Source organism: Armigeres subalbatus, unplaced genomic scaffold (assembly GCF_024139115.2).
Source record: "Armigeres subalbatus isolate Guangzhou_Male unplaced genomic scaffold, GZ_Asu_2 Contig1739, whole genome shotgun sequence".
Classification (NCBI taxonomy): Eukaryota; Metazoa; Arthropoda; class Insecta; order Diptera; family Culicidae; genus Armigeres; species Armigeres subalbatus.
The window spans coordinates 1-24491 of record NW_026942549.1 but is presented as its reverse complement, the minus strand read 5'-3'; the positions used below and the strand labels follow the sequence as shown (position 1 = coordinate 24491).

Sequence of the window (24491 nt, the reverse complement as noted above, 5' to 3'; positions counted from 1 at the left end):
TTCTTCAAGCTGCTGCATGTCAACAAGGCAAAGACAAAGGTGCTGTTTGAACGAGATGGCGCCACAACATTTAAAGTAAAATGAATTTCCTTGTATTGGACAAATCATCCGTTCTCATCAACTACGCATCGCATCAATATGAAAGCTGGGTCAAAAAGCAACAAATAATTTTTAGATTTTTTGTACCCACGACTTGTTTTACAGTTCTAAACAATAAAAGAGATTTCATTCTACCTCCATACTAAATCCTAGCTGTATACTTTCAATTTCTTCAAGACTGTTCTCCACCTCGTGTGTGTGGAAGGAACATTGAAAGCTTACGATATCGAACAGCAGATGTCACTAGTGTATATGCAATATTACATTGATATAAACACGCAGCAACACCATCTGTCGCCTGATAATGGAAATATTGCAATTATACCATCAGGTGTAGTGGCTGTTGTTAAAATGTTTTGAAAGGGCCTCAAGCGGAATTTTTGCTAGCATGCAACTGACGACATCCTGCTGCGGATTCCAGGACCGCCAGCACCATAAATTTACTTTCAGCATCAAACTCTTCAGGCTGCTGTCCGTCAACCAGTCGGGACAATGGATCCGCCACGTTGCTAGTACCTTTACGATATTTGACCACAAAGGAGAACGACTGGAGTCTGAGCACCCACCGCTCAATTCGCGAACATGACCTAGAGGTGGGTTTAAAAATCGTCTCCAAGGGTTTGTGGTCCGGTTTCTACGTCGAAAGGACCGCTTTGAGGACTTCATCATGTTCTTCTTCTGTACTGGCGAAAATAAGAACGTCGTCTATGAAATTAACTACATACTTGCTGTGAGGACTCAGGATTTGCTCAAGGATTCGTTGGAATAGCTCTGACGCACAAGCTATACCATACATCAGACGCTTGTACCGATAGAGACCCACGAGCGTTCTAAAAGTGGTAATGTAACGACTTTCAGTATCAAGCTCGATTTGATAAAAGGCTTCTTTAACATCAAGCCGGCTAAACCACTTTGCAGATATAAACTTTGGTAGGAAGTCCTCTATTGTTGGCATGATGTGCCGCTCTTGTACAATCGCTGCGTTAGCTCTGCGCATATCAATACATAAGCGAAGATCTCCGTTGTCCTTCACCACTGTTACCAGCGGGGAGACCCACGGACAACCACCTTCGACAGGTTCTATGATGTCACTGGCAAGTAGAGAATTCAATTTTTCTTCAATCTTTATCATCAGCGCTGTTGCTGACAGACTGGCGAAACGGATTTATCGATCGGTATCTTTACCTGCACACCCTTGATCTTAGGAAACGGCTGAATACCGTTGGTGTTGACAGTGTTAACCCCGAGAGTGCTCGGTAACCCGATGAATAAAACACCCATCTCTGTTGATGTGATTCGTCCCAGCAAACACTGCTGACCGCCTTGTACTACATAAAATGTAGCAACCCTCTCGTGAATCCTTCCGACATCATCTATCGATACGGTTGTGTCGAACTTTCCCAGGAGTATCAACGGCTTCGCATTTTCTACATACGGCAGAAATATCTCACCGCAGTTTTTTTTTTTTTTTTGATTCCATACCTTTGCTCCGTACGCTTTGATGTAGTTCCACGATCGCTCATCGACAATATTTTTCTTACATCCGGAGTACACGAGTACCTGCAGCACTACTCCACCCAGCTTGATCCGGATCAACTCGCTTCCATCGCTAATCCTGAACAGAAAGTTGTTGTCTTCTTTCTCCTCAGAAATTTCGATCTCATTCACCGAATGTGACTTAAACCGCTTATTTGGCCATCGCGATTCAGTCTTCGGGAACTGCTTGCGCTCCAGTGTCTGGACTGATCGGCATTGTGCAGCAAAATGTCCGATACGTTAGCATTTAATGCGTTCCCTGGTTCTCGCTGGGCAGCCAGGGTCAATCGCAGAATGGCCACTTCGACCACATCGTGTGTATTCTTTGCTCGGAAGTTGTTTGATTTTGTTGACATTCGATGGTGATGTGAAATTCGTCTCGCCGGAAGAACTGGGTCCCGGAAGACTAATCGACTGTGCTTGCTGCTTCACCGACTCGTATGAGCTGACAATTTTGGTAACGTCGTCCAGTTTCAAAGTATCCTTCTGGAGCAGCTGCTCTTTGAGATCACTCGGAGCATAGAGTATTATCTTGTCGACCACACTAATGTCACGACTTTCTTCTACGTTGTTACCAAAATTGCACTTTGCAGCTTGGTCTTGGTATCGTAGCATGAACTTGCCTAATGTTTCCTCTGAGGCCAGCCTAAGCGTCCAAAATATATTTCGCTCAAAGGTCTCATGTTGCTTCGGCGAGAAATAATCATCCAACTTGCCTATTGCCAATTGCCTATTGCGAAGGGATCAACTTTCTTCTCAGCGTCTTCTTGTACATCTACACCCGGAATCGAAGCGAACACTTTCTGTAGATCCGGTCCAGCTTTTGCCAGGAAGATGTTTTTAATTTTCGTGCGATCTTTCTCCCCGGTTGCCGCGATTATATAATCCACATTCCTTTTGTATTTGATTCACTCGTTCCAGATGTTATTGGGGTGGAATAATTTGAACTTAAATTAGGGAATATCCCACTTCTTCATCGTCTTAATCGAGATTGCCCTCTGGCCGTTGTTTTCGAAATCGTCGACTTGAGATTCACTGCGTTATAGCAGTGGCTACTTATCAGCAGCCTATCGACTATTCCACGTCCTGTAGTCAGTGACGTGTCCGCCGCTGCGGCCTTTTACCCGGTGCAAGAATCTGCGTCCGCCTCTGCGGTGTTTTGTGTTTCGCCTCTGCCTTATTTTGCTGTCCGCCTCTGCGGTTTTTTTCCGGGTTTTTTCGGCTGTTCTTTCGCGATGGTACGATTCCACTTTTATCCCGGCAGCTAAGCAAAGAAATGCTCTGTCACATAACCTTAATTTATGTTTCATGTAATAACTAGAAAACCCCAAAAAACACCCCAAAATCCTAGAAATTCAAGTGTTTTATTACCTGTTCGTCTTCCTTGTCGCCACTGTGATACTCTACACTAATAAAAATACACACATTTTTATTGGCAAAAATCTAAAGAAATTTACAAATAAATTTTATGTGTGCGTTAATAACCATCCGCTATAGACCTGTGCAGGAGTTCATCAAATTCACTCACCCGATGGATTTTGACATTTGAGCGGGTCGTCTTCTTGAACAAAAGTTCATTTTATTAACCCGGTTAAATATAGTTTAATTAACAAATTAAAATCAATTCCGTTTATTCCAGTTCTCGATATCTTTCTTCCCTCCTGAGTTCCCTTCTAATAATGACAGTTCGTTACAGGCCCGTATTCAGGCAATGGACTTAACCACAAGCCACTTATTTTTCCACGATTCTTCTTCTTTTCGCTCGAAAAATGACATCCGCTGCGGGTAGGGTGACCATATAAAAATTGTCTAAAGGAGGACAATTTACCCGAATTGAGCGAAAAAGGAGGATATTTGGCAGTTTTGCCACATATAAAGATTTATCTTATTTATAAATATTTTTTGGTATTTTTTTATTAAAGATATCTTTATATCAAGATTAAAGGTTTTTTGAAGAAATAAATTTTTTTAAAGATTTTTGGGGATTTTGTGCTCTTTTTGCCTTTCTCTAATACTAAGTATACGTAAAGGCTTTTTATAGAAGGTAATGTTATATACCGATCGACTCAGGTTGACGAATTGAGGTGATGTCTGTGTGTATGTATGTGTCTGTGCGCACCCACCCAAAAAAAAATTTCACTCATTTTTCAGGTACTTATCCTTAATCGATTTACTCGCAACAAATTGCATTCGACGCAGGATACTCTACCATTGTTTCCTATTGAAAATTTGTCAGATCGGACTATGGGCTCGGAAGTTATGGCCAAAATACCACTTTTTTTATAGAAAAATTAAGTAAAAAAATGTCACTCATTTTTCAGGCACTTATCCTTAACCGATTTACTCGCAACAAGTTGCATTCGACGCAGCATTCTCTCCCATTTCCTTTAAAAAATTGGCTAGATCGAACTATGGGCTCAAGAGTAATGGCCAAAATACAATTTTTATCATGCACGAGAAAGGCACCATCACCGCTAGGTGGATAATCTGGGTTTTTTTTACTTTTGTCCGATACTACAATCTAATATCTTGGCGGCCGATAAGGTAGCTTTTACTCAGTCAAATCCTTCAGCCACGAGATGGCTATCGCTTGAATCAGTAGACAAAAGGAATATTAATCGTTTTTCGGAGCTAATCATGTTCTTTACGTTCCAATCGAACTGCGACAATAATTCAACTATCCAGCGTCTCCTTCATCACCTCAACGATCCCATGCCGACCAAGCCTTTACTCCACTTCATGCAGTATGTCCTACTGTTGGTTAACAAAGTCAATCGTTTCTCCCGATCAAGAATGCATAACAAAATTATAACAAGGGGAGTCATTTATTTCAGAAAAATAATGTAACAAAATGTGTTATAAAATTGGCTGGTTAGTTGTTAAAATAACAAAAATTATATCAAAACTCCCTCTAGCCGTAACATAATTATATCAGAGGTTGTTACCTTCATTTCAACATTATAACAACCGTTGATATGATTATGAGGTACAAAAATCTACTTTCTTGGTAATTGCCTACATCACGTATAAAAATGTGGTACGCTACAACGCCGGATTTCCATCCATAATGTAGGCAATTAACTTTGTACTAGCTATTAACATCGAACATTGATTCAAGTTATACTGGAGGTGATTACCTCCGCTTTTTTCCAATATCGAAAAATTTAGGCAATTATTTTGTGGAAATATACATAACTAATGTTGTTATAATTTTGATATGAAATAAAACTGGCCGAAGACATATTTTTATCGAATTATCTAATTATAACACACGTTGTTTTAAATAACAACCATTGATAGAATTTAGTTATAATTTTGTTATGTATTCCTGATCGGGCTTCCCATGGGAAAGCCCTAAATTTATGAACATGTTCAGTGAAATCAAATCACTTTTGCTGATTCTCCTTTTCGATGTCTGTGAAGATGACATCGCGAGTAAACAAAGATCTAGGGTATCGGCAGAGAACCTGGCCGGACTTATTGTTAAACTGCTGAAGGAATCGCATGTAATTTTTATGTGGAGCTGGTGAAACAAATAACCAAACGTTTCAATTTGAAAGATCTCGTTTTTAAGACAACTTCAATTTTCATTGGAGAACATTACCTGCCTCTGTTCGATCCTGAAGGAGTTTCAGAAGCGGAGACTCTAAAGTTAGAGAACAAGTTTCGAAAGTTCAGGTCCGCAATTCTTTGCAAAAAAAAAAATGTAAACTCATGTCGATGAACGGGCAGAACGATACGATGACAAGCTGGGCCAAATTACTGGGCAGTAAACGATGAGATGGAAAGTTGGCATTTATATTATTAAGAAAGTTCATCGACAATTTTCTTCTCATCCCTCATTCGTCAGCAGCTGCCGAAAAGGTGTTTTCGTAGTATAACTTAAATAAAACTAATAGTAGAAATCGACTAAATACCAGCACGATGGATGCATCAAAATGTTATGTATAAAAGAAAGGAGGATTTGCTAAGTTGGCATTAACATCTCAATTTAATTCAAAAAGGCAAAGTTATCTCACCAAAAATCTTGATGATTATAACTTTTGTGCACTTTGATTTGCGATAAATGGGATGGCTCAAAAATACAGCCACACACAAACAGACATAACACATTGAACATTCCTTCATCAAATTCATCGTCGTACAAACACTAACGGCATCTGTTTTTTTTCACTAAGTTGGGTAAATTACGAACCAGATGGCGGTAGTAAGCAAACGTCAAACTCGAGCAAATCCGATTCGCGCGCCTCGAGTGAGTGATTTGCCAACTAGTGATTATTTAAATAGACCAGTAAATCAGTGAACGATGAAAATTTCACGAGTGTTATGTCTGTTCGTCTGTTATATCCCTAACTATATCAAGATTTTTTGCTCACAAATAGAGATGAAAAAGATTTTTACGCCAGAAAATAAAGGTGACGTTAGAAAATATGTGGCATCACTGACATTTGGTTGAAAAAGGAGGACATTAAAACATCGATCGATTTTTAGTTTTTAATATGATTAAGGTCACTCCTGACAGAATCCAAGTTTCAAAGTGCTCGCGTTTTCGGGGGCACACCAATCGATACGGAGGCGGCGGACAACTGTCATTTTTATTGATTCAGCTTTGGTGCGTCGCAGCATCCGTGAAAAAATAAAAATGACAGTTGTGCGTTGCTTCCGTATCGAGTGGTGTGCCTCCGAAAACGCGAGCACTTTGAAACTTGGATTCTATCAGGAGTGACCTTAAGGTGACTTGCGGTGGCACTCAAATTTGTCTGTAGTTGTACCATAAAAATCATCAACTTAAGATTAGTAGTTGTGAGAAACTTGACTACCAACACCTACCAATCTACAACCCAAGTAACACGGTTTGTTGTATGAGTGTAAAAAATACATCTTTCGAACATATAGTATGTTACGTTTTAGTATGAAAAACTGCTTTGATTACTTTCACACGACCCAAACAGCGCAAAAATTATCGATATTTTCAACATCTTTCAGTTGCAACCTTGTTTTTGATTGCACATTCACAAGACTAAACTTAAGTACTAAGGATGTTTTCAGTAACCGACTTTCATCATGGTTCTGTCAAATTAAATACCAAAACAAAAATGCTGACCAACACGTTCAAAGAAATAAATTTTATACAAGAAAAAAACGAATGAAAACAAACATGCATGATATGATGAATACCATTTTAATGATATCAATAAAAATATACAAACTGAATAAATAAATCAAATTTGTTTCGAAGTTTCGGTCGAAACATTATATGCGGCTCATGTTTCATTGGCTAACTTTTAAATTCATGCGCCATTGAATATAGAAAAATATAACTATGCCAAAGCATAATTTTGAAATTGATTTGTAAACAAATTCTCGAATCTGAAAAAAAAACAATATGGCGAGTTGTCGATAAACAACAGGGTCGATGAAGAACGTTCATAACATTGATCTTAAAAGATGTTGAAATTACGTTAAACTTCTATCATTGCGGTATATGTTCTGACGAAACAAATGTCAAAAAATGAACATGTTATGAAATTGTTCGTAAAATCTTCCTGTAGACATGTTTTATGTTGTGAGAATGTAAAACGAAACATCTCAAAAAACCAAACGAATGTCAAAAATTGACATGTTATCAGCAAGTTGTGAGAATGTAGTATGAAACTTCTTCTCTAATCAAATTGCTGTATGTTTTGCAAAAACCTTATCATAGCTTTCCTTGAACATAACATGTTTTGTATTTCATTTTCCCGACCTTTATTCAACATCATTATTAGATCTTAGTTAATAATGATGTTTTCGGTGTTACTTGGGAAGGCAGACAAAAATAACCACTTGTTTTGTTAACATCCGACTACCGTAAACATTGCATTAATGTGAACGATTTCAGTCTGAGTTGTACGCAGGATTACTCAATACGGTTTAACTATGACATAAACTATCGAAATGTGTCCGAAAATCAACAAATTAGCCTTGATTTACGTTGATATATATGTTTTAATTTTCCATGATGCTTGTTGTTTATGTTCACATATCGTGACATTGTTGCCAGCTGTTCAAACACACCAATAGCATAATTGAAATTTACTGCGTTTTCTTTTTAATTTTTCATGACGTTCAAAAGTAGAATAATGAAGATATAATTACTAGATATTATTAGATTAATAGATAACAGGTTGGCGAGAGATCTATTATTTTTTCGATATTTTACATGTTTTCACTATGATTTCACAGAATTTCATGTTGACATCACTGCCTGCTGCGATAGCTAATGATCAATGACTGCTTGCGTACGACGCTGCCGACGACGAGCAACCGACGACGTCGTTGGCATGCGCGGTGGGAAGAGGGATTTTTTTCACTTACTTTTATTTTCATTGAATCGACGCCAAATGTGCACTAAATGATTCGATTATTTTGTCAATAAGTAGGTTTAGGTTCAAACTTAGTTCTGATACTTTTTCTTGTAAAATAGTGGTCAGGTTTGGTTTTTTATAATAAAACAAATGTGATCGGTGCTATTCGCAGTGAGGAGGTGGGTAATTGTAAGATTGTGTTGGTAGGCCGCAGGGTAGCCATTCTGAATGACACCGTAAGAGGCCTTAAGAATAGACCTGTGCAGGAGTTCATCAAATTCACTCACCCGATGGATTTTGACATTTGAGCGGGTCGTCTTCTCGATCAAAAGTTCATTTTGCGTTCATTATGCGACCCGCTCAAACGTCATAATTTCTTGGGGGAGTTCATTTTGCGTTAGTCTATATTATATTTGCTAGATTTTAGCACTCTAAAGTTTATTGAAAGAAGTTTTTGTAAGTCGAGACAAATACAACATCTTCTTCTATTTTATTAACATAACAGATTACTTCATTAACTCCAGATGGAACGTTTCTGACTCTCATTATAGTCTACATAAAGCACTTTCTAATTATAAACTACCAGCAACATCTTTTCAATGGAAAGATAATGGCATTAGCTTCAACTAATTTTAAATTCAGTAGTGAACAAATGTTGAATATTATTATGCTGGAATTTTTAGCGTTATTCCACAGAATTCTAACAAGAATCGTGGTTCACAATTCTGAACACTTACTTGCAAAAATAGACAACTGACCGAACGTTAGGTTCAATAAGGACCGAATACAAGATACTTAGTTGTCCAGCGATTTTATTCTTGAATGCCATTGAGAATCGCAATTTAAGGCATGTGCGTTAGGGTGGCTCAAAAAACCCTTTTTCAAATTTTTTGATGGGCCGCCCTCTTATTCGGTTCTTTTTGATGCCCTGATGCTCTGGACAAAATTTCAGCCAAATCGGCTAACGTTTGGGCGATGCAAAACTCGTTGGAAGATTATATGGAAAAATGTATGCAGAAACATCCAAAAACAGTGATTTGCAATTGGACGGCACAATTTACGATCAAGAACAATGATACTCATTCAGTTCTTGTAGAATTAAATATAGAATGTTATGCTGAAAACCGCGAGAAGATTAAAGTTTATTAGGCAAAGATATTAGCATTTTGCAGGAGTGTCGTAGGGGTGAATTTGTTTCTTTTCAAAGGTAAAAGAAACGAAATTTGCTGAAACCCCACTTCAGAGAAATGCTAATAACTTAGCCGGGCAAACTCTAATCTTCTCGCGGTTTTCTGCATAACATTCTGTATTAAATTCTTCAATTCTTCAATTCTTCATTCTTCTGAATGAGTATCATAGTTGTTCATCGTAAGTTGTGCCGTCCAACTGCAATTCACTGTTTTTGGATGTTTCTGCATACATTTTTCCATATAAACTTCCAACGAGTTTAGCACCGCCCAAACGTTGACCGATTTGGTTGAAATTTTGTCCAGAGCATCAGGGCATTAAATATAACAGAATAAGAGGGCGGCCCATCAGGAAAATTGAAAAAAGTTTTACCCATACTAATTTGAGCCAGGGTGGCGTGCGTTATGTGCGTGCATAAGAATTTTACCGTTAACGGTATGACCACCAAGTGCTCAATTGAACAAATTCTAAACTGTTTAGATTTAGACTAAAGAAGCTCAAAACTGTTCAGAAAAGTTAAAGGTATTTCTATTCCATTCTAGGCATAGCTAGGCGGCTGCCCTTTGCCTCACATATTCAAGAAGCATGTCGTGCAATTCGTTTAAAAGGCAATTTGATGGGTGTTTGCTCGTAGAAAATTTTGAGAAGCATTTACATTCTTTTTTCTAATCGATTTCTCACAATTCCGATGCTTCTGATATTTTTGACACCTGTGTTACTGTAACTCACGCATTTCGTTCTCTACATTTACTTTTCTTATATTCCAAAACTTAAAGGGAAATATACAGCGCCGTAGCGTGCGGTTGGCGGGGTTGGCCCCCGCCAAGGGCGCCAGCCCTTAGGGGGCGCCGAAATTAAGAATTGCGACATGAGAAATAAAACTCTGCATTGGTTAAGGAGCAAATCATAACCGTCTGCAAAGTCTAATAGTGGAGATATATGTAGATATAAGTAGTCTATGTAGCTCTAATATCTCTTCATTCTCACTTTAATATGTTGAATGGTTTGGTTTTAGTTTTGACAGCTATTCCGGTTTTCTAGGACTTCCGAAACCACTAACAAGTTGAATAAAAAAAAATCTGAAAATCTCATGTCAAAAACTTATTTGAACAGCGTGAAGTTTGATTCCCAAATTGCGCGGATTGGTTTATTTTCTATTTTGTCACTATTACGGTCACCAGTAACGCCGTGAGTTGATGGGACAAGTAGGACCTGTCTTTTCCTGGGTGAGAGAGTCAAAGCATTGTCTTATGAAGTCATTGGCTGGTAAGAATTTGTGTGTTAGCAAAAGGTAACTTTAAAGTTAATCAGAGTCAAAACAATAATCATACAGGTTTCTGGAATCCAAAAGCAATACCTACACCCAAAACAATTCTGTGTGGCATTCTTTGTATTAAGCATTTTGTATCAAATCTCGCATTCAAACCTATCAGAGCATGTCATACTTGTTAATACAGCTCATTGCATTAAGTCGGTTTATTTGGTTTCAATCAATACATCCAAACGAATCTCGTTGACTCCTCCTAGACAAGTATATGAATCGTGTACAGCAATATAACTTTAACCCACACAATCTTCCCGATTCCATTTAGCTTGATGACGGAAAAGGACACAAATATGCATGGTGCTTATTCCACTCGTATCACTCATTGCTATCCCTGTTACCCTTCCACTTGTCGCATCCGCATAGCATGAGACGTGGATCATGATTGCCTTTGGTCACGTCGTTCCTTATCTGGTAAATAGTCTAGATGGTTAGCGCGTCAGTCTAGATGTGCAAAGTGTGGAGGGTCCGGGTTCAATACCCGTCTTTGACCGAATTTTTTTGTAAGGTTGCTGAGGTTGTCGAAGTATACAGCATTCCACTCCTCGATGGGGGAGTGTAAAATTAGATTCAATGTAGACACTAACACATAACCAGTTCTTATTTTCTCGTGACCGGAGGCCTAATGCAAGGGCCTGCCGTTTACTTAATACAATCTGTGCATATGTCGCAAATTATGGCAAACTGTACGCGAAACTAATGCGAGATTGCAATAAAATGTTGCAATCTCTGGTTGGGTGTAGTCTACTGATTATTCTTTAGGACTTCAGACAATGTATAATTCCGGAAGCGCTCGAAGATGTCTAAACTTTACTTCTTAGACTCTAAATGTTTTCCATGGGTAAGATAGAAGTTGATGGAATCTGCAAATGCGATTAATTATTTTTTTCAAAAGTTATGATAAATATAAGCATGAATAATAAAATTATAAGAAGCCTGCAAACCTCCACGGATTTATTGAAATCTGAGGAACTAGAAACATCCCAAAGCCCGTTCTTAATCTGGTCAAGGATGCTGATCTCCTAGAAGACAGTCGTACGATTTTTTTGTTGTTTGCTTTTAATCGCTAGATCCATAATCATTTCTGAAAAATAGTTTGAAATCTCGACTATTGGAGAGTGCTTTGCTTCTGTCTAAGGAGAAAGTGATTAGTAAAAAATCAACATCTGTGATAACGGATGAAAGAAATGCTATTCTAATACAATAGTCTGAGCTTGTAACACGTACGAATTCATGCGAATCGCGGTATTTTCAGTATTTTCATCGCTGCCATTTTATTACCAAAGCTGTTGTCCAAATCGACATCTTCTATTTGCTCTATTCACGACTCGGAACGTGGATGCTCCTCTGACGGCCACCAAGGGATTGTATCTGAGGCAGACCAAATTATGAAGGCCCTTTTGTTATAATGACTTATACTCGGTAAATATAAATATAAGATAAATTTGCTTATATCATTTAAAAAAAAATCCGAGAAAGGATCATAACGGCCGCATTTCACCCAGCAGCATTTTCGATTCCAGCAAACCTGAAACTCATACGAAACTCATAATTAAAAAGCTCTAAACGAGAGTATGTAATTGAAATAATAACATATTTGCAAAACCGTAACATATGCATCGAGGGATTTCGATAACCAAGTATTTTAAATTTTACCCTTTTAGCCTTTGAACAATTTCGGCCACTCAGAATTGGATTATTTTCCCAACAGTGTCTTCAAGCTCCTCACAAAATCGATCTGTTTTTTTATTAGGAGTTGAATTTCTTAGACCCAACTAGATTCAAATTACCGACAGACTATCCATTTTGCGACCATCGACTGACATACTTCAGAATTGAGTTTTAGATCCAATATGGCTAGAAAACCCGTTTTGTGAATGAATACTTCAAATATTTGATAGGATTTCAATGGTTTTCACTGGTTTATTAGTAGTTGATCATAGGTTACAGAAATCATAAAGAACATTTGCAATTAACTGGGGATTTTGAACCATTCTTCCTTCAATGAACAGGAGCGGATAAGATTCATGAATAAGGAACTTTCAGTAATTTTAATGATCATTCAGATATTTTTTTTCCAAGATTCCATACGAAAATCTAGAAATTCATACGTCTTTATGAGGTTCCTTACATATTCCTATACATTCAATTGTCGATATTTCAAAAATTCTTGGGGCTGTAATCCGAATACCACCTCATATTGACTGTTAATTGCAGCAATAAGTCCACTAAACCTTTTAATCTTACTTACTTTACATAAATCTAATTTACTCTTTAAATGTGAAATATTGCACATTTTGGTTTCTTTAGTAAGAAAGGGGCGCTCAATCAAGATTTCGCCAAGGGCGCTGAGAATCCACGCTACGGCTCTGGAATTATATCAAAATTAAAACCAGAAACGCAAACGTGTGCAATGTTTTGTTACAGAATGGACTTCTGTTGTATTATTGTTTGTTGAACTAGATTTTTTTTCAGCAATAGTTATTCATGCAACTGTTTTTCCAAAATTTTCAAAAAGGAGGACATTTTAGCGCAAAAGGAGGACATCTGGTTTTTAATGAAAAAGGAGGACATGTCCTCCTTTAGGATGCCATATGGTCACCCTAGCTGCGGGTCGATAAACATTTGAGTGAATTCGAAGCTTTTAGTTCATCGGATGTTCACGTTGATGTTCATTTTTTGTAAACTTTGCCCTCAGATGAGGTTTTCAGATGAAATCGACGCGTGACGTCATCGTGGTTTAGTCCATGGCTTTTATGCATAAGCTGTGAGGTCCGTACTCAGGTACCACACATCCAATTTTTAATTTGACCAAAAGCAACGGTTCAAAACCTTCTTCCACTCTCGTCAAAGAGCGGCTGTTGAACAATGTTACATCAACGCTCCCGCATCCTCCCCAATCTCCAGACCTTAACCCCATTGAAAATAAATCTGTGGAATCCTTGAACAGAAAGTTTGTTGTCACACGATAAAGAACTAAAATAATTTTAGAACGTTCTCATGAAAAAGTGACAGAAGATCTCCCTGGAAACAGCCCAAAAAACTGGCAATATCAATGGAAAGGCATCTTCAGAGGTGTCTTCAGTAGCAAAAAATAGACATACAAAAGGTTAATATAAAATTTTGGACTCTTTAAACAATAATTACGGACAATTTTTTGTGTATATTTTTTTTTTCTGATAATGAGCCTAATGAATAGATTAAACAGAAACGCATGTGAAGTTTGTTAGGTTAATTAAATATGTTTTAAAAATAGTTTTATATCCGACCCAATACTGTACGGACCTTTTTTTTTCACTGTGTATGATCGGCCTTCTCACTGTCTGATTACGTGGAAACCCGGATAAAAATATACTATTGGTTCAATAGTGTAAACAATTGAATTATCATACAATGTACGGTATACAATAGGATACAATGTTTCTTGATGGTTGCACAGATTGTATCAACACTGAGGATACAATACATCAACATATTTCTCTAATGTAACAATACTTGCAATTGTTTTTGAAACGTTTTCGTACAAAATTTTCATACATTGATGACTTTTAAAACGTTTCATTACATTGCATATAAACTATATAACAATATTTGCCTCATGGCGCCAAATATGCAATTTTTTCCTTTAAATTGCAATGTTGAACAGTAAAGCTGTCACAACTGAGAAATCAAAAATCGTATTGTTTTACTATACAAATACAATACAATCCATTGTATTTTGAACAGTTTTGTTCGGATATTTCAACAATATATTAACCATACACTCTATTGTGTGACGAAAAAAATGTATGGAAAAATCTCAGATTTTGTATAGTTACGATACTTAACAACCCGTACATTCTATTGCGAAAACTTCGTTTACATTTGAGTAAATGGTTCACAACAATGCATTCTAATGTATTTCTATGGTTTCATTTACAATATAATCTATTGCCAATTTAATGTTATTAATAGTAGTGTTACAATAAATTTTATTGTTATTCTACTGTATTTTTTATTCGGGAAGTGCTGCCGTTTTACTTGCGCTACATTACCAACACTAGAAATAGATGTGTGCATCAGTGGCGTAGCCAAAAAATTTGTTTGGGAGGGGCTTTCCGAAAAAAAAAATTCGAAAAAAAAAGTTTCTTCTAAAAATTTAGTCTCTGGGTGGGGTTTTATGTCCAAAACCACCCCCGTGGTTACGCCACTGGTGTGCATGAACTACAAACATTTAAAACAAATAGACCTGTGCAAGAGTTCATCAAATTCACTCACCCGATGGATTTTGACATTTGAGCGGGTCGTCTTCTCGAACAAAAGTTCATTTTGCGTTCATTATGCGACCCGCTCAAACGTCATAATTTCTTGGGGGAGTTCATTTTGCGTTAGTCTATTAACACGCAATACTAAATGAATTCTGAAACATCAGCATAATGGTCCAATAGACTTATGCAGGGGTTCACTCGAATTCACTCGCCCGATGGATTTTGACATTTGAGCGGGTCGTCTTCTCGAACAAAAGTTCATTTTGCGTTCATTATGCGACCCGCTCAAACGTCATAATTTCTTGGGGGAGTTCATTTTGCGTTAGTCTATGCACCGAATGAACACAATGACGTTTGAGACGGGCGCTGTTTACTAAAAATGAACACTTGCATGAACTCGATGAATGAAAAACTATTCATTCTTAGTAAACAGCGCCCGTCTCAAACGTCAATGATGAACTCGGTGCATTGGACCATATGAAGAAGCATGCGGATAGACCTGTGCAGGAGTTCATCAAATTCACTCACTCGATGGATTTTGACATTTGAGCGGGTCGTCTTCTCGAACAAAAGTTCATTTTGCGTTCATTATGCGACCCGCTCAAACGTCATAATTTCTTGGGGGAGTTCATTTTGCGTTAGTCTATTGCGTATAGATCGGCGGTCTCCCATCATGGAAAAACAAATTTTTAACCTTGTAAAACATTTTGCAAGATGCAATCAAATTAAACATCCAATGGAAGTATTCATGTCTTCGTTATATGTTGATGTAGTTTTAAAACAAGAATACTTCCTCCATTCAGCTAAAGAATGTATTTCTCCTCGGTGAGCGATTTTTTCCGAGAGGTAGTACGAGCACGTGGCTCGTACGTAAATAATCGTTAAACTTTCGGTAGACAATATCATACCTATGATACTAAGCGTGAGGAATGTTCTTACGATCGAGTCATGTCTGTAGATCAATATCGCCGATCGCAAAATTTCTCAAGTCTAAAGTGACTCAACGCTGACACAACACTTGACTGACCATTTGACATTTGGACTATCGCATCTTCATGCGAGGAAAGTGTGACATTGCATTTGCGGTGGCATGCGCCGCTTGTAATGAATATGAAACTGGTTTCGATTTACCTTCGATGGGATTGTCTTTAGGATGAGATGTGAAGCTGACCGGTGGAATGCGGTTTCGCAGCGCTGCCGTAAACCGTAAATTAGATTCGAGCAGCCTTGAGTGCCCTTTCCACTAATCGATTCTTCATAACTTAGACGTGAATTATTGCTACCAAAGAGCTTTCAATTGCATTTATTTCATTCTTACCTTAACAGAATTCTATCGCGAAACACGTCGAGTTCAAACATCACAGCATGCGGATAAACGCTTCATAATAAAGAAATTTTTCAAACATTTTCAAACTAGTTTTGTATATTTGATTTTTTTTCTCTAGAAATACGGGTTTTATGGAAAGTTTTACCTATTAATTGATATTTTTTTTAAAGGAAATTTTCACTTTATTGTGAAGCGTTCACATTTTAGTCACACATCACTAAAACTCTCTAAATCTAAACAGACATCTCGTTTGTAACATTTCTTGAACACGAAAACATTCGCATCATCTTTTAATTCCACCGTCGTCGGTGGAAAACTGGATACCAGATGGCGTTAGCAAGCAACTACAAAGATCGCCGCTTGATCCTCTAAACACTGCACTAGACCATAAAAGCCCTCGTCTTACTCTGTTGTGTTCTTTATCTACGCCTTAAGTATTGGGCGATTCCTCGTCAGTTTCCACCTCTTTGGGCCCTTCTGGCCCGGCCGCCATCGCCTTGTTATTCTTCGCCTCCAGCCACTCCACGGGGTGCATCTTTTTCTGGTGGGAGTGCATGTTGGCATTCGAGTTAAAAGTCTTCGGACAAAAACTGCACGAATACAGCGTAGCTCCGGTGTGCTTGGAAGCCACGTGTTCCCTCAGGGTGATCGCCTTGTTGAAACTCTTGCCGCACCATTCGCACTTGTGATTTCGCGCCCCGTGGGCATTCTTCTTGTGCGCCCGATAGGCCACCCGGTTCGGGGTGACTCGGCCGCATATTTCGCATTTTACCTCACCGACCACGTGCAGCCGGATGTGCGCCCGCCAGTACTCGCGGTTCTTCAACCTGTAGATGATATTTCAAAGTTTTCATTTTTAATTTTTAATTAAAGTGTCCAGGATATGCCGCAAATAAATATTAAAACAGGGCAGAACTCACCATTTCAGACAGTGCTGGCATTGCATTTTCAGCTTGTCTGGGTTTTCGTGCTGCATCTTATGTTTGTTGAACTCCGACCGCATGAAGAACGGTTTGGCGCAGATGTCGCATACGTATCGGGGCGCCTGATGTTTGTTGCGCACGTGCATGTACAAGATGTGGCGGCTTTTGTATCTGACCAAGACAAAATTGGTAAGCATTTATTTTCATTGGGTAATTATTTTTAAACAATTGAGGGGGTTAGAAGTAGAGGGGTGAATGTGACCAGGCATTGAAAAAAATCAGATCATGAGTAAAAATCGACTAAATTCATGCCAACTTGATGCTCTACTGCGGCCTAATCGCTGATGCTTTCTAGATCGTTGAAATTTGGCGTTCGTTGATTCAAAGTTCAAAGATCTTCATCGCTCACCAATGGGAGACAACTGAGCGAGGCAAATCACCTGGTAACCTAACAATGAGTGTTGTTGCCACACGCTGTTAGGAAAATATTTTCAAACATTTAGAAAATTTAGTCCGCTATGAGAATGGAACTCTGATACATTGCATGAGAGGCTTTGATACTTTCTCTCCTCCATCCCAGTAACTTGCAAGTAGAGTGAATGAAGCAGAACACCTGATGTGTTTTTATGTTTTAATTTTATTCTATTAGCTACAAGCGTACCATACCAAGTTTGGCTTGGCGAACTCGGTTGCTCGTTGGTTACGCAGCAACGATCGCTCATAATCGTTGTTTGGTATCCATCTGAGCAAGGCTGTTCACTCGCTGGCGTAGGATGCTATGATTGAATTAAATCAATGCTCGTCTGCTTCACTCACGCTTTCAATGTCTGAATGTGACTTTTTGGTAAAAATTGAGTTGGCTTTGATTTTCGAGCTTCGCGGCAATATGGTGATATAGTTTGTACAAAAGATATTTTAGTTACTAGATAAAGATTGTCGCTGTCGTCGCTGTCCGGAACATCTTTTGCTGGCGAGGATAGCGGAGCTAAATGTCAAAGAAGGAAAATCCATACGATTTGACAGCTTGGTACCCAACATGTTCCGGACAGCAGAGCAAAAGGAACCGAAGCGACAATCTTTATCTAGTAACTAAAATATCTTTTGTTTGTACGATAGGGGGATGTGGTGATCTATACTATATAGAAGATCATTGGGAGTGAGAGTTTTTGTAGTGTTAGTTGGCTCATTCGCGACCACTGGTCCTACCCAGAGCAGAACGATCACTATGGTCATTCAAACATACGGACTCTAGTTGACCGGTCGGTATCACACGTACTTTTATGAATTTAGTTCAGTTTTTCACAACAAATGAACGTGTTAAATACATTCCAGCAACTTATGTAGATCATGTGAGATTTATTCTATGTAATTCAAACCTCATTATCAAAGTTAGAAGTAAAAAAACAGCTTTACAGAACAGAGAAACCAAATTTGCATGAATATGCGTACACTAGTTGTTCGATAACTGCAACATAAGGCTATCTGACGTTTTATCATCTTTCTCTTGCACGCGCAAGGGAAAGATAGGATTTGTTTTCATACGGAAACGCTTCGGAAGCGTTTCCGTATGAAAACAAACCCTATCCCGTCCATGCGCGTGCAAGAGAAAGATGATAAACGTCAGATAGCCTTATGCTTTCTTTTCAGTTAGCAAATGCCGTTCGATAACTGCAACGTATTTTAGACGTCAAACGTCATTTCAGACGTCAAACTTCCAGGGGCGATGCCCTACTCATCAAGGCTAAGTACTCGGACGTCTTGAACGCGATGAGGAGTGACGTCAAGCTTGGTGAACTTGGCACCGACGTACGTCGAATAAGACGTACCCGGATGGGCAAGATGATCCTCGAGCTGAAGTGTCTTGCAAAAAGACGCCGCCTACAAGAAGTTAGCGGAGGAAGCCCTAGGCGAGACGGTCAAGGTGAGGGCACTCACGACGGAGGTGAATCTAAGGGTTGAAGACCTGGACGAGATCACCGAAGTCGAAGAGCTCGTCACGGCACTGCGGCGACAGTGTGAAGTGGAGACGCCCACCGCAGCCGTTCGGCTACGGAAAGGTTAAGCAAGGACGCGGTTAGCATTGGTTTGGCTATCTGTAGCGGATGCCTCCAAGGTAGTCAAGTTAGGGAGTGTCAAGGTGGGATGGTCGGTGTGCCCTGTGAGCAACTCGAAGTGCCTGGAACCGGGGCACCAGCAATGGGACTGCAAAGACCCTGACAGAAGAAGGCTCTGCCGACGCTGGGGATTGGAGGGACATAAAGCACAATGCTGCACGAACTCTCCCAACTGTTTGAATTGTTCCAGCAAACCTGTGAACAGCAAGCACCCCATGGGAAGTTCGACGTGCCCGGCGTTTAAGCGTGCTGCAAAATCACAGTGCAGGTAACCCAGCTAAACCTGAACTATTGTGATGCAGCACAGCAACTGCTGTGTCAGACAGTTGCTGAATGGGGGACGGATACCGTCATCATAGCGGATCCTTACCGAGTACCCGCCAGGAATGGTAATTGGGTCACCGATGGGTCTAAAATGGCGGCGATATGGACAACGGGGAAATACCCAGTCCAAGAGTTGGTGTCTTCGACACACGAGGGCTTCGTCATTGCCAAAGTTAACGGCGTCTTCTTCTGCAGCTACTATGCGCCTCCTCGATGCTCGATCGAGCAGTTCGGTCGTATGCTGGATTGTTTGACGTCTAACTTGATGGGGTGTAGGCTGGGGTGATAGCAGGGGACTTCAACGCTTGGGCCGTGGAATGGGAAAGGGGTCAGATCCTGCTGGAATCACTGGCCATGTTGGATGCGGATTTGGCCAATGTCGGCACAAAGGAACCTACAGCTAGAACGGGGCCGAGTCGATTATCGACGTTACGTTCTGGAGCCCTGGCCAAACGAGTAGTTCGAACTGGAGGGTAGATGATGGCTCCACTCACAGCGACCACATGGCGGTTCGCTACAGTATCGGCTATACGACCAGCATTCAGCGGACGGAAGAAGAGGCGTGGCCTAGCCCTCGTATGTGGAAGACATCGTACTTCGACGACGAGGTGTTTAAGGAAGCGTTCCGCCGCGAGCACAATACTCTCGGTCTGAGCGGCGAGCAGCTGGTAACAGTACTCTCGCGTGCATGCGATGCCACCATGCCTAGGAAAGTCCACCCTAGGAATGGCAGGCCACCGGCTTACTGGTGGACTCAAGTAATTGAGAACCTGTGCCGCGCCTGCCTACGGGCACGGAGGCGGATGCAGCGAGCACGCACAGAAGAGGAGCGTGTTGAACGATGGGTGGCGTTCGTGGCTGCTAGAGCCGCTCTGAAGACTGAGATTAGATCAAGCAAAAAGCCTGCTTCGAGGGCCTGTATCAAAGTACCAACGCGAATCCATGGAGTGATGCCTATAGGGTCGTAATGGTCAAGACACGTGGGGCGATGGCCCCTACAGAGCGGTCTCCAGAGATGCTAGAGAGGATCATCACGGGGCTCTTCCCACGTCATGACCCAAGTCCCTGGCCTCACTTTGTGCAGCTGCCAGGGGTCAGGGTGGCCGACAAGGGAAGAGTAACTGTGGCGGAACTTGCGGGGATTGCACAGTCCCTTAGTGTAGGTAAGGCGCCAGGACCGGATGGTATTCCGAACCTGGAAATCAAAGCGGCCATTACTGAGGCTCCCGAGATGTTCAGATCTGTCATGCAGAGATGCCTGGACGAAGGAGTCTTCCTTGAAGCATGGAAAAGGCAGAGCTTGGTCCTATTGCCAAAGGCGGAAAAACCACCAGGGGGTTCCGTCAGCATATAGACCAATATGCCTTCTTGATACGGCGGGGAAGGTGCTCGAGAAGATCATCCTTAACAGGTTGTTGATACGCACGGAGGGTGCGGATGGTCTATCGAGTAGCCAGTTTGGCTTTCAAAAGGGTAAGTCGACCGTAGACGCTATCTTGTCGGTTACCAAATCCGCGGAGATAACTATCCAGCGTAAGAGGAGGGGAGTTCGTTATTGTGCAGTAGTGACTCTCGACGTGAGGAATGTTTTCAATAGTGCCAGTTGGGCAGCTATTGTAGATGCGCCCCTGCGTTTTGGAATTCCCGAGTACCTGTGCAAGATTCTCGGAAGCTACTTCCAGAATCGAGTACTGGTATACGACACGGAGGCGGGGCGGAAGTGTGTTGACATAACCTCAGGGGTTCCGCAAGGTTCCATACTGGGTCCGGTGTTATGGAACGTCATGTACGACGGTGTCTTGAGGTTGAAGTTCCCGGTGGGCGTGGTAATCGTCGGCTTCGCTGACGATATTACGCTGGAGGTCTACGGCGAATCGATCGAAGAGGTGGAGTTGACTGCAGCCCACTCGATCGCAATTGTGGAGGATTGAAGCATTACTTTCTGGTTGTACCGAAGGGACGACAGGCTTGGCGACAATGTAAACGGTTTAGCGGGTCGGGGATGTAGCCCTGCCTTCCTCGTTTGCTGAAGGAGGTGGTCCCTAACCCCGCACTTCCTGGACGTCCAACCCAGGAGCAGATTCCCCCTCCATTGCTTAGGAAGAAAAAAACGACAAGTCGCCATTACCGAGCGTGGAAAGCTGGATACAGGACAGTGCATTATATACCGTTTACCCTCGATAATTTAAACGGTACCTCATTCATATTAACGGGGTTCATTTTTATTTTGAACTTCTTAACTCTATGAGAATCAGAAAACCAGTTTCTGGTTGCTCTCTTTGCTGTTTTGTTTTGGTTCTGTGTTCTGTGTTCCGTTTCACGATGTTCCATTATTCTTTCGTCGATCCCGCGTGCTAAATGACGTTTGAACACTTTTTAATTTGAACGATGTTCAAACCAACGGGGTTCAAAATCAAAAAGTGTTCAAGTTAAAAACGGTCATCTTACCGGAGGTCCACGGTATCTGTTTGTTAGTGGGTTTTTCGTTCGTAAAATCCGGGAATCCCCCCTCCTCCATAAAATATCGAGAAAAATACAAGAAAACAAAAACCATGCACAAGATTTCCGCTAAAAAAACTACATAGAAGAATGATGCTGACTTCACTGTCTGCTCAGGTTTATTTGAAAATTGTTGAACTGTCTTTTTTAAGTTGTGAAGCTTGCAAGCGGGAGTATTCCATAGAAAAACTGTCAAAACGTATTGCGCATAAATCCCAAAATTGTATTCCCACCATTGGGTTGAGCACTCAGCGCCAACAAGAAGGCAACAAGAAGAAAGTTATCGAGTTGGTAATCCTGATCATTGACAATTATTGCCGATTGGTTGTGTGAGTGCATCAACGTCAAAAAAAACAGAGCTTTTGGCTGAAATTTTTATTGTCAAATCCCAGTTTTGACAGTATTATTTATGTATAAGTGAATAACATGTACAAATGGTCTATCAGGGAAGCAGTCGCAGAAGACAAGTGTCAATGTTTTCAACGACGAAACAAAAAGTTTCAATGCAAAAAGCTATAGACGAATCCAAGTAAAAATAAGAAGAAGACAAACGACGGTGTTAACTTTGACAGATCCTACAGCACAGCATAGGAAGATCATTTTAAAATGCTTATAATAAATTCTAGACAAAATGTAATTAAAATCTGATTGATGTATGATACGGAAAAAGTTCCGAACTGTATGATAGATACATTTTTGGAAAATATTCAATAAATTGAGATAAGCTTCCAGATATGTAATTTAGAACTTTTTCCGTACCGTACATCAATCAGATTTTAATTACATTTTGTCTATAATTTATTATAAGCAGTTTAAAATGATCTCCCTATGCTGTGCTGTAGGATCTGTCAAAGTTAACACCGTCGTGTGTCTTCTTCTTATTTTTACTTGGATTCGTTTATACGCAAACAAATTCGTTGTGCGAAGTTCTTTAATGCGCTACTTGTGTCGAGCCAATGCGCTACTTTTCACTTTTTGTGACCCCCCGGTTGTTCCTGACCCGGCTCGTTTGACAGTTTTGATTCTGTTTACATCCCGCAGTTTGGCAAAGTTTTTCGCACGAATGTATTTTGTTTTTGTTTCCTATAGGAGTATACTCAAATCATATTTTTCTTGTGGGTCAGTAATACAGAACGAAACGAGGTTTTACTTGGCAAATGCGATGATTCTTCGAAGATGCGTGAAAACGGAACAAAACAGTCAACATCCCCATGCGATGGGATAGCGTATGGTGCAGCACGGATTGATAAATATTGTTATGATTAAAGAAGAACCGGAACTTCAGATTTGTTAATTTGTGCATGCCTTTGACGCGTATTTCAACTGGAGAAACTTCGACTTTTATTAGACATTCGTTGATAGAAATATTTACTATAACTAAAAATAAGATACTGGATATGAGCAAGTAGAATGATTATTTATCATTTAGTGGAGCTGAAAACGTTCATCCATTCTTATAACGAGGTCCCTAGTGGAAAGAATGTTGGCGAGCTTGTGAAAAAAACAATTCATTATTAGAACATTCCATTTTCCATTGCCTATTACTAAAAGTATTATTTAAAAAAAACAGTTCATGAAATGTGAAAGTTGAATACGATATCAGTGACAGCACAAATAGAAGGATAAACGAGAGCCGCACGGACCAAAAACAAAGTTTTGCAAACATAAATGGTGCGGAAATCTTCCCTCACTGATGACAATTTTCGTTCAAGGGATAGTTTAACGTTTCTAATCGGTGGGTCTGCAATCCTTTACATCGTGTAAGAGTAAGCGAATGGAATTACTGAAAGCACAATCGATTAAATTAAGAAAATACAGATGATAGCAGCTTTTCTCAGACACATCAGGCTTCTATCGCTAGTGTTTTACTTGCTTTGCTCATGATTTGGATCGAGTGTTCTACGAAAGAACGCTTTGATGATCGACTTTTGTATCGTTCCTAAGCGCCCCGATGCAGGACAGCACCATAAATTTATGGGGAAGGACATTCAATTGAAATTTTTAGAAGTGTTGCAGTGAACGATGAGTTTCGCCATTATGCTGCATAATAACAGGCATGTGATCTTTTATGAAAATTAAAAAAAACACTTTCGAATGTGTTCCTATGCGATTCACGATCTTCCGCCGGCGATAAAACATACCACGGTGATTGATTTCGAGTATGACTATTGGTAAGGTCTTATCGGTAACCCGTGAGCACTGGAAGAATTATTTTCCTGGCGTCTACAATGGTGTTCGTATTTTCTATATGAAGATAAAGCACCCGATCGCCTTATATCATACGGATTTTCTATGCCGATTTCTTACCCGGGTCATAACACACCCCGAGCAGGAGAAAATAACTCAATAATAACTAGTTCTGTTATTGCTACCTTACTCTGTTATGAACTTGCCTTGCATAAGAGGCAAAATGCCAAAGGAGTACTACCAAAAATTAACATAGAAAGTTTGGCAAAAACTTGGCGAATACTCGGAATTGCAAAACAAAACAAATATACTCACAGTTTTCCGCAGTACTCGCACTTGATCTGATCCTTGTCGCAGTCCTCGTGATCCTGCATAT

At 40.1% G+C, this 24491-nt stretch overlaps 3 protein-coding genes across 3 annotated transcripts; 1 reads left to right on the top strand and 2 right to left on the bottom strand.

Moving 5' to 3' along the window:
- Window positions 1-733: 733 nt before the first annotated feature.
- LOC134203286 (uncharacterized protein K02A2.6-like) lies at window positions 734-1231 on the bottom strand. The gene has a single exon (XM_062678158.1). The coding sequence runs from the start codon at window positions 1229-1231 to the stop codon at window positions 734-736; it is 498 nt and encodes a 165-aa protein (XP_062534142.1).
- Window positions 1232-16226: 14995 nt separating this feature from the next.
- Window positions 16227-24485, bottom strand: LOC134203282 (transcription factor grauzone-like). Its single transcript, XM_062678156.1, has 3 exons — window positions 24431-24485; window positions 16989-17162; window positions 16227-16895 (listed from the first exon to the last, which is right to left on the bottom strand). Exons 2-3 carry the CDS (start codon window positions 17135-17137, stop codon window positions 16499-16501), a joined length of 546 nt encoding a protein of 181 aa, XP_062534140.1. The 5' UTR covers window positions 17138-17162; window positions 24431-24485; the 3' UTR covers window positions 16227-16498.
- On the top strand, window positions 19831-20356 carry LOC134203283 (uncharacterized). The gene is made up of 2 exons (XM_062678157.1): window positions 19831-20190; window positions 20225-20356. Exons 1-2 carry the CDS (start codon window positions 19933-19935, stop codon window positions 20303-20305), a joined length of 339 nt encoding a protein of 112 aa, XP_062534141.1. The 5' UTR covers window positions 19831-19932; the 3' UTR covers window positions 20306-20356.
- Window positions 24486-24491: the final 6 nt, after the last annotated feature.